The sequence below is a fragment of the Pyrus communis genome, chromosome 14, assembly GCF_041283825.1.
Source record: "Pyrus communis isolate YQ-2024b chromosome 14, ASM4128382v1, whole genome shotgun sequence".
NCBI classification, from domain to species: Eukaryota; Viridiplantae; Streptophyta; class Magnoliopsida; order Rosales; family Rosaceae; genus Pyrus; species Pyrus communis.
In genome coordinates this window covers 26252163-26271489 of record NC_142578.1, presented here as the reverse complement: position 1 = coordinate 26271489, position 19327 = coordinate 26252163, and the positions used below count along the sequence as shown (strand labels likewise).

The 19327-nt window shown below is 37.1% G+C and overlaps 3 protein-coding genes across 3 annotated transcripts; all 3 read left to right on the top strand.

The window, feature by feature from the left end:
- The first annotated feature begins 106 nt into the window (after positions 1–106).
- LOC137713273 (15.7 kDa heat shock protein, peroxisomal-like) lies at positions 107–1042 on the top strand. The gene is made up of 2 exons (XM_068452561.2): positions 107–259; positions 587–1042. Exons 1-2 carry the CDS (start codon positions 151–153, stop codon positions 967–969), a joined length of 492 nt encoding a protein of 163 aa, XP_068308662.1. The 5' UTR covers positions 107–150; the 3' UTR covers positions 970–1042.
- A 3511-nt stretch (positions 1043–4553) lies between these two features.
- Positions 4554–5823, top strand: LOC137711948 (uncharacterized). The gene is made up of 2 exons (XM_068451100.2): positions 4554–4847; positions 4931–5823. The coding sequence occupies exons 1-2, from the start codon at positions 4680–4682 to the stop codon at positions 5774–5776; spliced, it is 1014 nt and encodes a 337-aa protein (XP_068307201.1). The 5' UTR covers positions 4554–4679; the 3' UTR covers positions 5777–5823.
- Positions 5824–11798: 5975 nt separating this feature from the next.
- LOC137711947 (uncharacterized) lies at positions 11799–13166 on the top strand. Its single transcript, XM_068451099.2, has 2 exons — positions 11799–12088; positions 12172–13166. The coding sequence occupies exons 1-2, from the start codon at positions 11921–11923 to the stop codon at positions 13015–13017; spliced, it is 1014 nt and encodes a 337-aa protein (XP_068307200.2). The 5' UTR covers positions 11799–11920; the 3' UTR covers positions 13018–13166.
- The last annotated feature ends 6161 nt before the right edge of the window (positions 13167–19327 follow it).

Here is a 19327-nt window from a genome sequence, read left to right as displayed (position 1 = left end):
CCAGAAGAGACCTTTTAGGCTAGCTTGTCACCAACCCTTACATCATGTATAAAAATAAGAGAAAGAGAGTCCTTCATATGTTCTTATTACATTGTGTTGAAACTAATCACCGAAAAGAGAAAAAACAAGTAATTAAGCATCTGCTCTACGATGGAAACCAAACCCGTGGCGAAGGATGAGACGAGATATCAGGATTTCGAACCGTTTTGCCAATGGAACAAGGAGGAAGGATATGACATTCTTGAAGTTCATCTACCAGGTACTACTAGATCAAATAGATTATGACTAAATATCGAGTCATTCTATCATACATCAATGTATAGTATATATTATCTTTTAAGTGACTCGGATTCACTTGTTAAATTTTCTGAAATATTTCTTAGCGCACATCTCTCTAGCTAGTAATGTATGCTATACATTGTTGTTCTTTAGAATTTTTGCTAAATGTGTAATCTAGATTTACTGTCTAAATATATTCTCTTGTACAAGAGACAATTGCCTAACAGCATAAGTTTGGCAAAAGATCGACTTACGTTTCATCTTCTCTTCCGTACTCGTTGTTCTACTTGTTGATGCATGCATGTAGGTTTCAAAAGACAAGATATTAGAGTTCAAATCAACAATTGGGGCATCCTAACCATTAGCGGAAAGCAACCTAGGGTTGAAGAAACTACATCTGCTATACCCAGCCGCTTCTGTAAAGAGATCAAAATTTCTAAACATTGTACTGCGAACGGTATCCGCGCTAAGTTTTCCCGTGGAATTCTTTCCATAACCATTCCAAAAGAAGCTCAGCACGGCGGAGTGAATGCTGCGTGGGCGTCAGTTAATGACTACGTAGTTGGTTTAAGAAGCAAAGTTTTGAAGCCAAGGCTGAGCAAGAAGACGGCTGTGATGGTGGTGGTGGTTGTTCTGGTCATGGCTCTGGGAGTTTATGTAGTATGTAGATATCCAAAGTCAGCTAGTTAGCTACTCTTACAGTTCAAAATTGATCAACAATTTTAGCAAAACATTTTTAATTTTCAGACCATATTACATTTCTATTACCTGGTCATTTCACTTAATTTACTTGGTCTCTTTAGTTTTTCTGTTTCAATTGTATCTTAATTTGTAATTATTCAATTTCAATATATAATAAAGGTTACAAAGCAGAACAAGCTCCCAGAATGCCTTTATAGCAAGTACAGTTGAAAATTTTAATTAATTATATTTTATAACACCATATTAATTAACTGAATAAAGTATTAACCAAATACATAAACCACGCACAATGTTAATGTATATGAATTAAAGAGATAAATCAAGAGTGGCACTTAAGGTAGTCATTGTCGGGGCGAAATAGTGAGGCCCAAGACCACCTCCAACCCTTAAAGGAAAACTCAAATTTTAGGTTATAAACTTACCCCAACTTGCTCCAACCCTTGGGGCAAATATGAGTTTTAACCCAAAACTCTTTTGTGAGGCAAATTTAGCCTAGAATTTCCTCTGGTTAGTGGGGGTAGCCCACCATTATATGTGTATTTTTTTTAGTTTAATATTTATAAATTCATTGAATTCAACAGCTAAGATCTAATATGATCAAATCCAACGGTAAAAAAAAGAAAGATATAACGGTCCAAATTTAAATCCAACGGCTGAAGTGATTAAAATTTTTTTTTATGTGTTTCATATTCTTCCATAGAGTTTCACGAGTCTCATGGTATCGGTTTAGTGATTTTTCAATATTTATTGAAATCTAAATATTTTTACATTAAAATGTTCATAAAATTTAATTAGGATAGTGTACAAATTTCTTTTTTTTTTTTAATTTACTTTAAGAAAAAAAAAATTATCCTAAATTGATTCTTTAATAATCTCGGGTTAAAAATTCAACCCAGAAGGGTTGGATGAGAAAATTGTTTCAGGGTTAATACCTCAGTTTTTTGGGTTAAAATTTTTAAGTTTTAACTCAAGAGTTGAAGATGTGGTCTAAGTGTGAAATATAAATAATGAAGATTAAAATATGTAGAAAGAAGTTTTGTTAAATGGTAAAACGAAAAACTAAGCAAATAGAGGCAAAGCACTGCTCCACCAAAATGTGAAAGAATAATCTCACTTGAGCCAAGTCTTAACTATCCGGGCTTCTTGCCTCTTATTCAGCGTTTTTTCGCCTGCTTTTATAGCTTTATGTCTTTTATTTCATTTCCTTCCTCCTCTCTAGTTGTGATACTTCATCCCCATCCCACCATGTGTTTGGATCGGCGGGCTCTAATAAAAAATTGGATATTAGATCCACTTCCCTCTCTCTCACTTCCCTTCCCCCAACCAGTATGTTGGATCTCCATTGAGGCCAAGTGTTGGGTATTTTACATACCCCTTAGCCTCACCTTCTTCCCATATGTTACTTTGTTTATATATATTTGCAGGGGTTTATGAAGGGGACTTGGATCTAGTGTCTACTTTCTCAGTTCGGAGTTTGGCTTCCTCCGAGGATGTGACTGTGGCGACAATGTGGTCTTTGCTGCAGGAGATTAGTGTTTTTTTATTGTCTGTTTTCTGTTGCCTTCAGGCCTAAACTTGTGTGGGCCTCCCATTATATCTTGGGTTGCTGTTATCATATTGTTTGGGCCTTTTACTTTTCATGTAGTTATTTGCCCAGTCTTTTTTGGGCCCTGTACTAGTTTTTATTGTAATGAAAATTGTCTTCGTGATAAAAATAAAATAAAAATAAATGAAACCATGAACCAGATATGGGTATTAACCAAAACAAAAAGAACCAATAAAGACTAATTGGTTTTGGTTAATGTTGTCGGGATAATAATGTGTTACCAACGAGAAAAAGGTAGTCAATGGTAAAAAAAGTAAGGTAGTCAATGGTAAAAAAAGTATATTTCACTGGTCTTGTTTGGTGAGATTCTCCTTTTGATTTCATATTATCATCGTGATTATGTAAGGTTTCCATACTATCATTTTAGATAAATTATTTTTTGTTGGTCTTATTATATCTTATATTAGTTATTCAAGGGTTTGTTTTGTTATGGTTGCTACCATGGTCATGTTAGGCTTTATGTCCTTCTTGACTGATTGTAATTTTTTTTTTATAAATAAAGCAACTTCATTGTCACTTCTTATGATAGCAATGCTAGAGTTAAATTGACTTTAGGATTTTACCCGGAAAAAAAATGCATTAGTCACTATTATGGTGTGCTATTAGGTACTTTTTAGCTTTTGCCATATATCTTTCATTAATAACATCATTTTTACGCCACCAAAAACAATCAAACAACTACTAATCTTGGTAACTGTTGCTCATTTTTCTTGTAGTGGTATTTGCCCCTTTGTTGTGAAATAAAAACAATATTTTTATCTTGTTCAAATAATTTTATGAGAATTTAGAACCAAGGGGAAAGTATAAAAATAGAATTAGCTATTTCTTTGGCTCCACTATGCTATGCATCACTTGGTGGTGTTGACTCCATTTGTACCCACACTGATTATTTGTTGTAACAAACCGCAACTATCGTTTCATCTATGTATTACCAAGGAGAGCAAGGGGCTTGTAGCTAGCGTTTGAGAGCATATACCTTTGCAGCCAGAGTTGTTATACCAAAAAAAGTCTTAAGGAGGAAGTTTAGAAACAGAGCCTGTATTTAACGAACATACATTCTTAGGATTGCAAATACGTACACATTGGAAATAATGATCGATCCAATTGTCAACTCCCTTGAAGCTGAATACACTTCTATTGAACTACAAAAAAGTTAGAAAGGCATCAGCTAGCTAAGATTCTGTGCATGCCTTTTTTTAAAGAAATGCAAAGACAGAAATTAAGCAAGATATAAAGGTTAGGATGTTAGACAAAGTAAAGAACATTCTCGATTTTTGTAGATCGACCAAACCTACAAGAAACCTGTAAATGATCAACACTTCAAGGAATAAGGAAAGGTCATATGAAATTTTGAAAAACTACTCTGTACATTAAAATGCCCGCGCTATATATATATCATTCCTTTGTAACATATTTTCATAAAACTAAATATTATAATTATATGGCTATTAATATATATTAAAAATTAGGTAACTTAATTGTTCAAAACAAAACGGAACGATAAATTTCTTATCATAAATCAAGAGTAAAAGCAGAAAAAGGTAGCAATAATAAGATTGATATGGTAACCAACCAAAACTGAAAATAATGTAAATTAAACCCATTTAACAGTTTGCAAATAACCAATTTAATAATCCTAATTATTGTGGGATAAAAATATTTTAATTTGCAAAACATGTTTCCTACAATCCCCCACATATATTGCAAATTAAAAGCAAACAAAAGATAGACAAATACATCCTTCCAAAAAAAAAAGATAGACAAATACAAGAAACGGCTATATAGCTATTAACAACCATAATTTTTAGGAGGTAAAATGATTTGTAATTTGAATTATTTAAAAAATCTAACAAAAAAAAAGTTAGAAAGGCATCAGCTAGCTAAGATTCTGTGCATGCCTTGTTTTAAAGAAATGCAAAGACAGAAACTGAGCAAGATATAAAGGTTAGGATGTTAGACAAACTAAAGAACATTCTCGATTTCTGTAGATCGACCAAGCCTACAAGAAACCTGTAAATGATCAAGCTATATATTTTATATGCCTATGACAGATCCGAACACCTAGAAAAGCAGCTAGCTGACTGATTTTCACATGGATTCTAATAGTGAATATGAGACAGAAGCAGAGACCATGGCGTTTCGTCGGGCAAGATCTTCTTTTGAAGAATTAGAATCTTCTGATTCTAAGCCCGAGAGGAGGCCCCAAGCTAGACCAGCTGCAGCAACATATCATCCTCCCAAAGCACAAGGCCTTTCTCAGGTACAAACATATTCGCAATCTTGTCTTTTTCTTAATTCGGGTCAAGATTGCTCCAATAATTTGTCTTCTCTGCGTTTTAATAGGCCACCAGTGATGGCTTGGGCAGGTCTCCTCGACTTCCTCAAGCTTCTGGAGCTTTAGGGATTCCAATCCCTTGGCCTCAAAAGGTTGCAGTTGCTGAATCCTTTCCTGTTATTCCTGCTGATGTTGCCCAAGCTGCCCCTGCTGCTCCTGCTTTTGATGGTCCTGGCGTGATGCCTTCTCCTTCGGCTTCTCTTTCAGCCACGGCCTCTTTGCCTGAACTAGTTAGAGAGTTTGGGCAAATTGTAACGAAGCTGAGATCCACAAGGCGCCATTCTGAGCCTCAACATCTTCAAGATCAGCGCAAGATCTTCAGAGAATGGATGCAGAGGGACTTTTCTGCCTTCTTTAGCCTTAAGGCTCTTCAAGATGCTGAGATAGCTCTCACTAAATTATACCAAGCCCACCAAATGACTAAGGTGCAATATGAGTCCTTCCTTTCCTTCTTTGAAAATCTAAGGGCCTTGAGGGATCAACATCTTAAGGCCGAGAGGCAAGCCAACAGGGTGAGGTGCTACAAGGAGAAGCATACTCGGACCTCCACTACTCTGCAACAGCTGGTGGAGGAGGGCTCGTCCATGGAGGATCGGATAATAGTGGTAGTTGCTGAGATCCAAAAACTGGAGGAACAACTTTCTGCTCTGAAAGCTGAGCAGATGACTCTCTCGAGCAAGCTATACAAGAAGATGGAGGAAGTCAAGAAAGTAAACCACGAAGTGGAGGAGTCTGAAGCCCAACTAGCCAACAACAATATAGCTTTAGAAGAGCCGGATCGTATTTTTACCATCATGCAGACTTATCATTCTAGGATAGCTGCCTTGGCTAAAGATGTAAACTTGTTAATTTAGGGCTTATGTACTGATGAGTCGATATGTTACTTTATATTTTACCATAATCTTAGTATCATCTAGAAAATACGCCGGAATGTTGCGACGGGAACTGAATGCATCATGTGTAACTGCATGAATAAGACACAGCTACTTGGTTTTCATATAAATTCAATTCAGCTAACATAAAGAGGCAGTACAATTTACAAGACGAACTTAAACATTTCAGATCACAAAAGTTGTATGTTTTGCACATAAATTAAGGTAACACAAAAAAAACAAAGGTACAATTCCAAGTAATAAATTGTCAGGACCAATTATTTAAGAAAACTTATGACCAGAAGTATCATAAGTTTAACATTATAGATCTAGTTATTGTTCACACCCATTATAACACCTTAAACTCTACTTACACCCAACAAATTATTCTCTTTTTTTTTTTTTTTTTTTTTTGGCCCCCAACATGTGGTTCAACAACGGGAGAGTTCAAAGTTCGAACCAGGAACCCTTCTCCGCATTGACCAGCCCTGTAACTTCCCATACTTTTGGGCATACATAATAGGACCGGGTGCGAAAAAAAAAAGGGAGTTAAACATGCACACATCGTATTCACTATGACCCTAACTCATGTTACCACTTTTTAGAATTCTAGCCAAAATGTAAAATATGTCGAATCATAATTTCTTTTAAAAATAAAATATTTAATTTTAACATTTTACTTTTGCACGGGGAAGTCACAGTGAACAATAAAATTTGAGATTCAACATCAACAGAATTAAGAAAAAAAATAAAAATCTGAGAATTGGAGAATTTGAAATTGACTCACATCAGCAACATATATGTTGTTAGGAAGCTCTTCCTGTAATTCACTCTGAAATCCTCCCTATATAAAATACAACAAAACATTATAAAATAAAATTACAAAATCAATAATATAATTCATTTTTAAACCAGGATAATTCACACAAAAAAAAAAAGAAAAGAAGGGGGGGTGGTAAATTGCACTCTAAAACTTGACCTGCTTTCTTTGTAATAGAATCCAAGATCTCACGTTTTATTACCAAGAAAAGCCAAATCCCGCATCAAGCAGTGGGTATAGAAAAGCTCTTCTACGTAGCTTCACCTATTAGCCCCGAACTTCGGTGAACGTCTATGAATACCTTTGGTGCTGACTTTCCAAACTTCGGTGAATGTCCATAGATACCTTGAGTATTACCCTTTGAAGATTAGAGATCGCTTCATACCTGCCCTTCCAACTGTTTGATAAAATGTCTAAAAGAAGAGTTAATAAATGGTGATCTTAGTAAATAACAAAGCATCATCATTTTTGGATAAACATATTAATGGGATACAATGATATCAAACATTGTTAGTGTGTTCAAGATAAGTGTGTTTTTTTATTAAGCATTCATATGGGAGCAGCCTTGGAACATGTTAGTTACCCTCGCAAATGAAGTATTAACATATGTGTGCCTTTCCAAATGATTTCAGGCCAACCAAAGCTCGATGAAATAGCGAGATGCATACTATTTCTGGTAAAAAAATTTGTACTGACCCCCTAATATTATTTTCTGGATCCGCCACTGATGTTTGGTGCCCAAATAGCAATCTGTGCAAGTTGATCAAGAGTTCACTAATGGGTTTTAGCCAGTTAACCATTTTGCTAAAAAATATTTTGCAAAAAGTGGACCATCTTTAACTTTAAAGGACCATCTCTATCTTGCCTAGACATATTGCATCACCAATGGCTTGCTTCACATTCACAAAAATGAGCAGTGCCCATTGACACATGGGCAAACCTCAACGGTACCAACCGAATCACAACAATCCTCTAAAGAAAAACAAACAATGAAATGACTTCAAGAAAAATCTCTATCATTTCTTCAGTGAAGTGATGTATTTCTTAGCGCACATCTCTCTAGCTAGTAATGTATGCTATACATTGTTGTTCTTTAGAATTTTTGCTAAATGTGTAATCTAGATTTACTGTCTAAATATATTCTCTTGTACATGAGACAATTGCCTAACAGCATAAGTTTGGCAAAAGACCGACTTACGTTTCATCTTCTCTTCCGTACTCGTTGTTCTACTTGTTGATGCGTGCATGTAGGTTTCAAAAGACAAGATATTAGAGTTCAAATCAACAATTGGGGCATCCTAACCATTAGCGGAAAGCAACCTAGGGTTGGAGAAACTACATCTGCTATACCCAGCCGCTTCTGTAAAGAGATCAAAATTTCTAAACATTGTGCTACGAACGGTATCCGCGCTAAGTTTTCCCGTGGAATTCTTTCCATAACCATTCCAAAAGAAGCTCAGCACGGCGGAGTGAATGCTACGTGGGCGTCAGTTAATGACTACGTAGTTGGTTTAAGAAGCAAAGTTTTGAAGCCAAGGCTGAGCAAGAAGACGGCTGTGATGGTGGTGGTGGTGGTGGTTGTTCTGGTCATGGCTCTGGGAGTTTATGTAGTATGTAGATATCCAAAGTCAGCTAGCTAGCTACTCTTACAGTTCAAAATTGATCAACAATTTTAGCAAAACATTTTTAATTTTCAGACCATATTACATTTCTATTACCTGGTCATTTCACTTAATTTACTTGGTCTCTTTAGTTTTTCTGTTTCAATTGTATCTTAATTTGTAATTATTCAATTTCAATATATAATAAAGGTTACAAAGCAGAACAGGCTCCCAGAATGCCTTTATAGCAAGTACAGTCGAAAATTTTAATTAATTATATTTTATAACACCATATTAATTAACTGAAAAAAGTATTAACCAAGTACATAAACCACGCACAATGTTAATGTATATGAATTAAAAAGATAAATCAAGAGTGGTACTTAAGGTAGTCATTGTCGGGGCGAAATAGTGAAGCCTAAGACCATCTCCAATTCTTGAAGTAAAACTCAAATTTTAGGTTATAAACTGACCCCAACTTACTCCAACCCTTGGGGCAAATATGAGTTTTAACCCAAAACTCTTTTATGAGGCAAATTTAGCCTAGAATTTCCCCCGGTTAGTGGGGGTAGCCCACCATTATATGTGTATTTTTTTTAGTTTAATATTTATAAATTCATTGAATTCAACAGTTAGGATCTAATATGATCAAATCCAACAGTAAAAAAAAGAAAGATATAATGGTCCAAATTTAAATCCAACTGCTAAAGTGATTATTTTTTTTATTTTATGTGTTTCATATTCTTCCATAGAGTTTCACGAGACTCATGGTATCGGTTTAGTGATTTTTCAATATTTATTGGAATCTAAATATTTTTACATTAAAATGTTCATAAAATTTAATTAGGATAGTGTACAAATTTCTTTTTTTTTTATTTTTAAATTTACTTTAAGAAAAAAAATTATCCTAAATTGATTCTTTAATAATCACCGGCTAAAAATTCAACCCAGAAGGGTTGGATGAGAAAATTGTTTCAGGGTTAATACCTCAATTTTTTGGGTTAAAATTTTTAAGTTTTAACTCAAGAGTTGGAGATGTGGTCTAAGTTGAAAAATAAATAATGAAGATTAAAATATGTAGAAAGAAGTTTTGTTAAATGGTAAAACGAAAAACTAAGCAAATAGAGGCAAAGAACTGCTCCACCAAAATGTGAAACAATAATCTCACTTGAGCCGAGTCTCAACCATCCGGGCTTCTTGCCTCTTATTCAGCGTTTTTTCGCTTACTTTTATAGTTTCTGTCTTTTATTTCCCTTCCTTCCTCCTCCCTAGTTGTGATACTTCATCCCCATCCCACCATGTGTTTGGATCGGCGGGCTCTAATCAGAAATTGGATATTAGATCCACTTCCCTCTCTCCCCCTTCCCTTCCCCCAACCAGTATGTTGGATCTCCATCGAGGCCAAGTGTTGGGTATTTTACATACCCCTTAGCCTCACCTTCTTCCCATATGTTACTTTGTTTGTCTATATTTGCAGGGGTTTGTGAAGGGGACTTGGATCTGGTGTCTACTTTCTCAGTTTAGAGTTTGGCTTCCTCCGAGGATGTGACGGCGGCAGCAATGTGGTCTTTGCTGCAGGAGATTAGTGTTTTTTTATTGTCTATTTTCTGTTGCCTTCAAACCTAAACTTGTGTGGGCCTCCCATTATATCTTGGGTTGCTACTATCATTTTGTTTGGGCCTTTTACTTTTCCTGTAGTTGTTTGCCCCATCTTTTTTGGGCCTTGTACTAGTTTTTATTGTAATAAAAATTGTCTTCGTGATAAAAATAAAATAAAAATAAATGAAACCATGAACTAGATATGGGTATTAACCAAAACAAAAAGAACCAATAAAGACTAATTGGTTTTGGCTGATGTTGTCGGGATAATAATGTGTAACCTACAAGAAAAAGGTAGTCAATGGTAAAAAAAGTATATTTTACTGGTCTTGTTTGGTGAGATTCTCCTTTTGATTTCATATTGTCATATTATCATTGTGATTATGTAAGGTTTCCATACTATCATTTTAGATAAATTATTTTTTGTTGGTCTTATTATATCTTATATTAGTTATTGGAGGGTTTGTTTTGTTATGGTTGCTACCATGGCCAGGTTAGGCTTTATGTCCTCATTGACTGATTGTAAATTTTTTTTATAAATAAAGCAACCTCATTGTCACTTCTTATGATAACAATGCTAGAGTTGGATTGACTTTCGGATTTTACCGGAAAAAAAAAAAAGCATTAGTCACTATTATGGTGTGCTATTAGGTACTTTTTAGCTTTTGCCATATATCTTTCATTAATAACATCATTTTTACGCCACCAAAAACAATCAAACAACTACTAATCTTGGTAACTGTTGCTCATTTTTCTTGTAGTGGTATTTGCCCATTTGTTGTGAAATAAAAACAATATTTTTATCTTGTTCAAATAATTTTATGAGAATTTAGAACCAAGGGGAAAGTTTAAAAATAGAATTAGCTATTTCTTTGGCTCCACTATGCTATGCATCACTTGGTGGTGTTGACTCCATTTGTACCCACACTGATTATTTGTTGTATCAAACCGCAACTATCGTTTCATCTATGTATTACCAAGGAGAGCAAGGGGTTTGTAGCTAGCGTTTGAGAGCATATACCTTTGCAGCCAGAGTCTTGTAATACCAAAAAAGTCTTAAGGAGGAAGTTTAGAAACAGAGCCTGTATTTAACGGACATACATTCTTAGGATTGCAAATACGTACTCATTGGAAATAATGATCAATCCAATTGTCAACTCCCTTGAAGCTGAACACACTTCTATTGAACTACAAAAAAGTTAGAAAGGCATCAGCTAGCTAAGATTCTGTGCATGCCTTTTTTTAAAGAAATGCAAAGACAGAAATTAAGCAAGATATAAAGGTTAGGATGTTAGACAAAGTAAAGAACATTCTCGATTTTTGTAGATCGACCAAGCCTACAAGAAACCTGTAAATGATCAACACTTCAAGGAATTAAGGAAAGGTCATATGAAATTTTGGAAAACTACTATGTACCATAAAATGCCCGCGCTATATATGTCATTCCTTTGTAACATATTTTCGTAAAACTAAATATTATAATTATATAGCTAGTAATATATATTAAAAATTAGGTAACTTAATTGCTCAAAACAAAACGGAACGATAAATTTCTTATCATAAATCAAGAGTAAAAGCATAAAAAGGCAGCAATAATAAGATTGATATGGTAACCAACCAAAACTGAAAATAATGTAAATTAAACCCATTTAACGGTTTGCAAATAACCAATTTAATAATCCTAATTATTGTGGGATAAAAATATTTTAATTTGCATAACATGTTTCCTACAATCCCCCGTATATATTGCAAATTAAAACAAACAAAAGATAGACAAATACAAGAAACGGCTATATAGCTATTAACAACGATAATTTTTAGGAGGTAAAATGATTTGTAATTTGAATTATTTAAAAAATCTAACAAAAAAAAAAGTTAGAAAGGCATCAGCTAGCTAAGATTCTGTGCTTGCCTTGTTTTAAAGAAATGCAAAGACAGAAATTAAGCAAGATATAAAGGTTAGGATGTTAGACAAACTAAAGAACATTCTCGATTTTTGTAGATCGACCAAGCCTACAAGAAACCTGTAAATGATCAAGCTATATATTTTATATGCCTATGACAGATCCAAACACCTAGAAAAGCAGCTAGCTGACTGATTTTCACATGGATTCTAATGGTGAATATGAGACAGAAGCAGAGACCATGGCTCTTCATCGGGCCAGATCTTCTTTTCAAGAATTAGAATCTTCTGATTCTGAGCCCGAGGGAAGGCCCCAAGCTAGACCAGCTGCAGCAACATATCCTCCTCCCAAAGCACAAGGCCCTTCTCAGGTACAAACATACTCGCAATCTTGTCTTTTTCCTAATTCAGGTCAAGATTGCTCCATTAATTTGTCTTCTCTGCGTTTTAATAGGCCACCAGTGAGGGCTTGGGCAGGTCTCCTCGACTTCCTCAAGCTTCTGGAGTTATAGGGATTCCAATCCCTTGGCCTCTAAAGGTTGCAGCTGCTGAATCCTTTCCTGTTATTCATGCTGATGTTGCCCATGCTACCCCTGCTACTCCTGCTTTTGATGGTCCTGGTGTGATGCCTTCTCCTTTGGCTTCTCTTTCAGCCACGACCCCTTTGCCTGAACTAGTTAAAGAGTTTGGGCAAATTGTAACGAAGCTGAGATCCACAAGGCGCCATTCTGAGCCTCAACATCTTCAAGATCAGCGCAGGATCTTCAGAGAATGGATGCAGAGGGACTTTTCTGCCTTCTTTAGCCTTAAGGCTCTTCAAGATGCTGAGATAGCTCTCACTAAATTATACCAAGCCCACCAAATGACTAAGGTGCAATATGAGTCCTTCCTTTCCTTCTTTGAAAATCTAACGGCCTTGAGGGATCAACATCTTAAGGCCGAGAGGCAAGCCAACAGGGTGAGGTGCTACAAGGAGAAGCACACTCAGACCTCCACTACTCTGCAACAGCTGGTGGAGGAGGGCTCGTCCATGGAGGATCGGATAATAGTGGTAGTTGCTGAGATCCAAAAACTGGAGGAACAACTTTCTGCTTTGAAAGCTGAGCAGATGACTCTCTCGAGCAAGCTATACAAGAAGATGGAGGAAGTCAAGAAAGTAAACCACGAAGTGGAGGAGTCTGAAGCCCAACTAGCCAACAGCAATATAGCTTTAGAAGAGCCGGGTCGTATTTTTACCATCATGCAGACTTATCATTCTAGGATAGCTGCTTTGGCTAAAGATGTAAACTTGTTAATTTAGGGCTTATGTATTGATGAGTCGATATGTTACTTTATATTTTACCATAATCTTAGTATTATCTAGAAAATACGTCGGAATGTTGCGACGGGAACTGAATGCATCAGGTGTAACTGCATGAATATGACACAACTACTTGGTTTTCATCTAAATTCAATTCAGTTGGCATAAAGAGGCAGTACAATTTACAAGACGAACTTAAACTTTTCAGATCACAAAAGTTGTATGTTTTGTACATAAATTAAGGTAACACAAAAAAAACAAAGGTACAATTCCAAGTAATAAATTGTCAGGACCAATTATTTAAGAAAACTTATGACCAGAAGTATCAGAAGTTTAACATTATAGATCTAGTTATTGTTCACACCCATTATAACACCTTATACTCTACTTACACCCAACAAATTATTCTTTTTTTTTTTTTGCCCCCAGCATGTGGTTCAACAACGAGAGAGTTCAAAGTTCGAACCAGGAACCCTTCTCCGCATTGACCAGCCCTGTAACCTCCCATACTTTTGGGCATACATAACAGGAGGAACGGGTGCGAAAAAAAAAAAAAGGGGAGTTAAACATGCACACATCGTATTTACTATGACCCTAACTCATGTTACCACTTTTTAGAATTCTAGCCAAAATGTAAAATATGTCGGATCACAATTTCTTTTAAAAATAAAATATTTAATTTTAACATTTTACTTTTGCACGGGGAAGTCACAGTGAACAATAAAATTTGAGATTCAACATCAACAGAATTAAGGAAAAAAAAAAATCTGAGAATTGGAGAATTTGAAATTGACTCACATCAGCAACATATATGTTGTTAGGAAGCTCTTCCTGTAATTCACTCTAAAATTCTCCCTATATAAAATACAACAAAACATTATAAAATAAAATTACAAAATCAATAATATAATTCATGTTTAAACCAGGATAATTCACACACAAAAAAAGAAAAAAAAAAAAAAAAGGGATAAATTGCACTCTAAAACTTGACCTGCTTTCTTTGTAATAGAATCCAAGATCTCACGTTTTATTACCAAGAAAAGCCAAATCCCGCATCAAGCAGTGGGTATAGAAAAGCTCTTCTACGTAGCTTCACCTATTAGCCCCGAACTTTGGTGAACGTCTATGAATACCTTTGGTGCTGACCTTCCGAACTTCATTGAATGTCCATAGATACCTTGAGTACTGCCCTTTGAATATTAGAGATGGCTTCATACCTGCCCTCCAACTGTTTGATAAAATGTCTAAAAGAAGAGTTAATAAATGGTGATCTTAGTAAATAACAAAGCATCATCATTTTTGGACAAATATATTAATGGGATACAATGATATCAAACATTGTTAGTGTGTTCAAGATAAGTGTGTTTTTTTGTTAAGCATTCATATGGGAGCAGCCTTGGAACATGTTAGTTACCCTCGCAAATGAAGTATTAACATATGTGTGCCTTTCCAAATAACTTCAGGCCAACCAAAATTCGATGAAATAGCGATATGCATACTATTTATGGTAAAAAAATTTGTACTGACCCTCCTAATATTATTTTCTGGATCCGCCACTGATGTTTGGTGCCCAGATAGCAATATGTGCAAGTTGATCAAGAGGTCACTAATGGGTTTTAGCCAGTTAACCATTTTGCTAAAAAATATTTTGCAAAAAGTGGACCATCTTTAACTTTAAAAGACCATCTCTATCTTGCCTAGACATATTGCATCACCAATGGCTTGCTTCACATTCACAAAAATGAGCAGTGCCCATTGACACATGGGCAAACCTCAATGGTACCAACCGAATCACAGCAATCCTCCAAAGAAAAACAAACAACGAAATGACTTCAAGAAAAATCTCTATCATTTCTTCAGTGAAGTGCCCTAAGTTGGAAAAGAGTAAAATTTAAATTGAAAAACAATAATCTAACATAGATAAATTTCAAAAGAGGAAACAAAATCCATCATTATTCCATGTGTGTGATATGAGATGTTTGAATCTTGAGCAATCGGTGAGCAAAACGTGAAAAGGCGAGAGCCGGTTCGAACTAAGCAAGAGAGAGCAAATAAGGCAGTTGGTTTGGCTTAAAAGAAAGAAAATCAACTCTAGAAACCACACGCGCTTGTTCTCCAACCTAACTCAACAGTAAAGAAAAGATCTGAATTGTTTTTTTTTTCCTACCTCTTCCAACTTTGTGTGTGCCTGCTCATGACATCAGGTGTGAAGATCAAACCATATCCATACAGAGAGGTTAAAGTCAAATATTTTCTTTTATTTAAAACCTCAGGATCCTAAAAGCACATCATGACACACCCCGATCGAGATCAGGGTATGCTGGCTGTCACGTGGAAGTGACGTAACCATGTGCACAGTGCGGAAGCTAATAAAATAATAATAAAGGTAGTACAAATAAATAAAAACCAGCTTTACACATAGTAATGACGAACAAGTGCAAGCGTAAGTGTGAATCCTAAGTTCAGAGCATAAAAGCCTAATGCAGTCCGGAAGAAAACGACACAACAAAAGCACACCCGAAGGTGGTCCTACACTGGTGGTGGTCTGTCAGATATGCCGAGGAAAATCCTCAGGGAAGCCACCAAACGTGCTAGCCAACTAGAACCTGGAGGGGCGCAAAACAAAAGCGTGAGTGGGCAAAAACAAAGCTTTTCGAAAACCATTTAATAAATAAGTTCTAACCCCTCGCCGTAAAACCTGTATACTTCCCAGAAAATATAATATGAATATATATATATAAACAAGTTATGCTCAGAAATATGCTATGACAAGACCATTAAGTAAAATGCAAGTGCTCAGGTAATATCGCATCAATATCATATAATCTGTCAGCCGGAGTCACCTAACGTGACCTGTACGGCTGAATCTAGAGCTCAAATCTCCATCTCACTAACTAGACCTGCACACGAGTCGGAACCACCTAAAGTGGTCTGTACGACAGGCCTGGGTGTAATATATATATATATACGCTCAAGTGCTACGATCACGTGAAGGCTGGGCGAATAATCGCGGGTCACCTACGAGTCGGAACCACCTAAAGTGGTCTGTACGACAGGACTGTGCACCTAACTTGGATCCAAGATGAGCGTGTGGTGCGGGAGGTGAACATCACGTGAAGGACTGTGCCCAACTATGGGCGGGAGCACTAACACTGGGGGTGCAGGTTATGAGCTCTCTATATGCATCTCAAATCGTTACTGAATGTAAACATAAATCACAACTCACCTGGCACTTACCTGTGCGTCCATAGCACCAACATACACATATATATACAATTAACAATGCATAAACAAACGACAAACTGTAGGCATGGCATATAAACGAATAGACGTTCTAAATCAATTTCTGGGAAAAGTATAAGTATATAGGTATATACGGAAAACCAAAAGCCCACTCACTGGTATGTGGAAGGGTTGTAACCCCCTTACCTCGAGTGACCACGCTCGTCCTCGGGATAGGTATCACCTATATGCGAAACAACTACAAAAACGTTAATTTTAAGGCACATAACCAACCTTATGAAATAACTTCTCAAACAATGCTCAAATGGGGTGTATGAATACAGCAACGTGATCTACTCAACCTCAGGAACATCACCATATTTTTAGAAAAAAATTTCACCGCCGCACGCGCCCCCACGCGCCGGCCACGCGCAGGCACGTGCCTGGCACGCTAACGGTGTCAGTTAACGCCGTCAGGAATATTCCGTTAACTTTAACGGATTCCGTTAACACCGTTAGGAATATTCCGTCCAAACTAACGGAATATTCCGTCGTCTTCTCCAGCGAGGCTCCGGCGCCGTCGCCGGCGCCGGAAAATCGGGAAAATTTCAAATCGCGATATCTTCTTCGTTTTTCAACCAAATTTCACAAAATTGGTACCAAAATGAAGCTTACAATGAGAGGAACAAAATCATACCACTTTCAAGTGCTAAAATCCACGGAATCTCGCCGGGAAAATACCCCCAACTCCGGCCAACCTCGAAACTCACGATCCCGACGTCCAAAACCTTCAAACGAACCACCCCGAGCCTCCTAAGGACCTCACCAAGCTTCCTACAAGCTTAAAATTCCCAAAAACATAAGAATTTACGTATGCATAAACAGTGCCAAGAATCGGGTATCTCGAGTTCGACGTGAAAACGAAGGTAACCTTACCTGAAATGGGTATGGTTGGACTCCTACGGACCTCACGAGCATGGATATGTACTTTGTTTCTTCGATCTGTGCAAATTACAAGGGTTTTGGGGTGTGTCCGTACACATAGATATGAAAATGGGAAGGGAAATGGCACGGGACAGGTGCAGGGATAGGGGGAAAGGGTGAGGGAAAATATGGGAAAGTGTGTGTGTGGTCCACAACTAGCCACACCAACTCAAAACAACCACACAACGTAAAAATCACACTAGGGGCAAAATCGTCTTTTCACGCGTACGTTTTAAAATTTTCGAAACGGGCTGTCACAACCTACCCACCTTATTAGAATTTCACAAGTAATAACATTAGAATGGAAACCTTATATAGTGATTAAGGCCCTTGAATATACTTGTGAAGCTTGCATTCGGAACTGATACGGCCTAATACCAACTAAGGGCGTGCAATCAAAATTTAGCTTAGCATAAAACTAATTGACAATATGGGGAGTAATTTAACTATTTATAAGAACATGTGAGGTTGAGGTTTATTCTTTTTCTGATGTGTGATTCATACTTGTGGATGCAAATTTCTTCCTCCTTCTTCTTGGACAAAATTGCACCTACAAAACAATTAACACCTTAGGGTCAAGGCCAAGAGCCTCATGCGCTCACGATGAATTTTGGGGTGGGGGGGGGGGGGGTGGGAGGGGGTTTGCTTTGGCCAAAGAACCTCTGATGCCAAAGTTAGAATTTAAAGAGAAAAGTGTTTAAAGAGTTTTTGGAATTTTGCAAGAGTGTGAACCTAGGTTTTTAGAGAAAAATGGGTAGTAATTTAAAGGGCATGGCCAGTCCCCTTTGGAGAAAAGGTGGCCGGCATTTGGGATGCTTTTTGTGTGCATTTTGTGGTTTAATGTGTGAGTTATTTGGCAATTAATGAATTAATTGGGTAATTAATCCATTAATTAGCCAATTAACACATTTTTGGAATGAATATTTTGGAGGTTATTAAATAATTACCTTGTGGAAAATATAGGATGAGGATGGATGAAATAACTTTGAATTTGTTACCTATTTTGGGCACTTTTAACTTGATTGTGGAATGTTTGTTCATTACTCGCGCGTAGGAATTCTGGTGCTCCTCAAGGGTAATTTTGTTCTTTTTGCCCAAAAAACTACGTGTTGCCTCTTGTTGGTGAGGGGATTTCTTGAGGCAGTCAAGGATCATCTTGTTGGATGCTTGGGCTCGCCTATTGCCTTGAGGATATCTCGGCGTGGACATGTGCTGCTTAATGCCATACTTTTGGAAGAACTTCGCCATACATTTGCCCACGAATTGCGGGCCGTTGTCAGTGACAATGGATTGTGGGATGCCAAATCGGCAAATGTTGTTCCTCCATATGAAGTGCTTTATGTCCATTTGAGTCGTGGTCATCTTAGGCTCTGCTTCTACCCATTTGGTGAAGTAGTTGGTTGCCACAATCATCATGCCTCTGCCCCCAGTAGCAGGTGGCATAAGTCCTACCAGGTCCATTGCCCACTGCATGAATGGCCTATGACTCGTATGCGGGTGTAACTCGCTGGCAGGCAGTGTTGGTATCAACTTGTAGCGCTGGGAACGGTTGCACTTTTGTACTAACTTCTTAGCATCTTGGTGCATGGTAGGGTGTTGTGGAGCTGGGGCCATGTTACACGTAGCAAAAGATGCTCAACTGTCGATATTGGACCATTCTAAAGCTAAATTATGGAACAAGGGTCCGCTAGGGCCGTATGACGCGCAGCAGGAGGTAGTGCTCAACTGCCGGTACATGTTGCTCTTATGTAGAATCTTTTGGGGTGACAATGACAGAACTTGCTTCCGAGTGTGTCATTCCAGTGTTCGTCTGCCTTTGGCGTGTCTTTTGGGCGGAGTTGTTGCGTTCGTCAGAAAACTTTGCATCCGCTAAGGTCTATGCCTTTATCGCTGCGCGTTTGGATTAGGTAGAGTAATGCGTCATGAGGATGACTGCGTGCATTTGAAGGTAAAACTTAAGCTTTCGGGTTGCAACAACTATCACCAAAGTGAGCTTTTGAATTTCTGATAGCATCGAGAAGAGCTTTTGAACAGTGGAATACAGGTAGTCGGGCCCTCAGCTTTTCTCGTATGATAGTAGAGCTTATTGCTGTTTCAGATACCG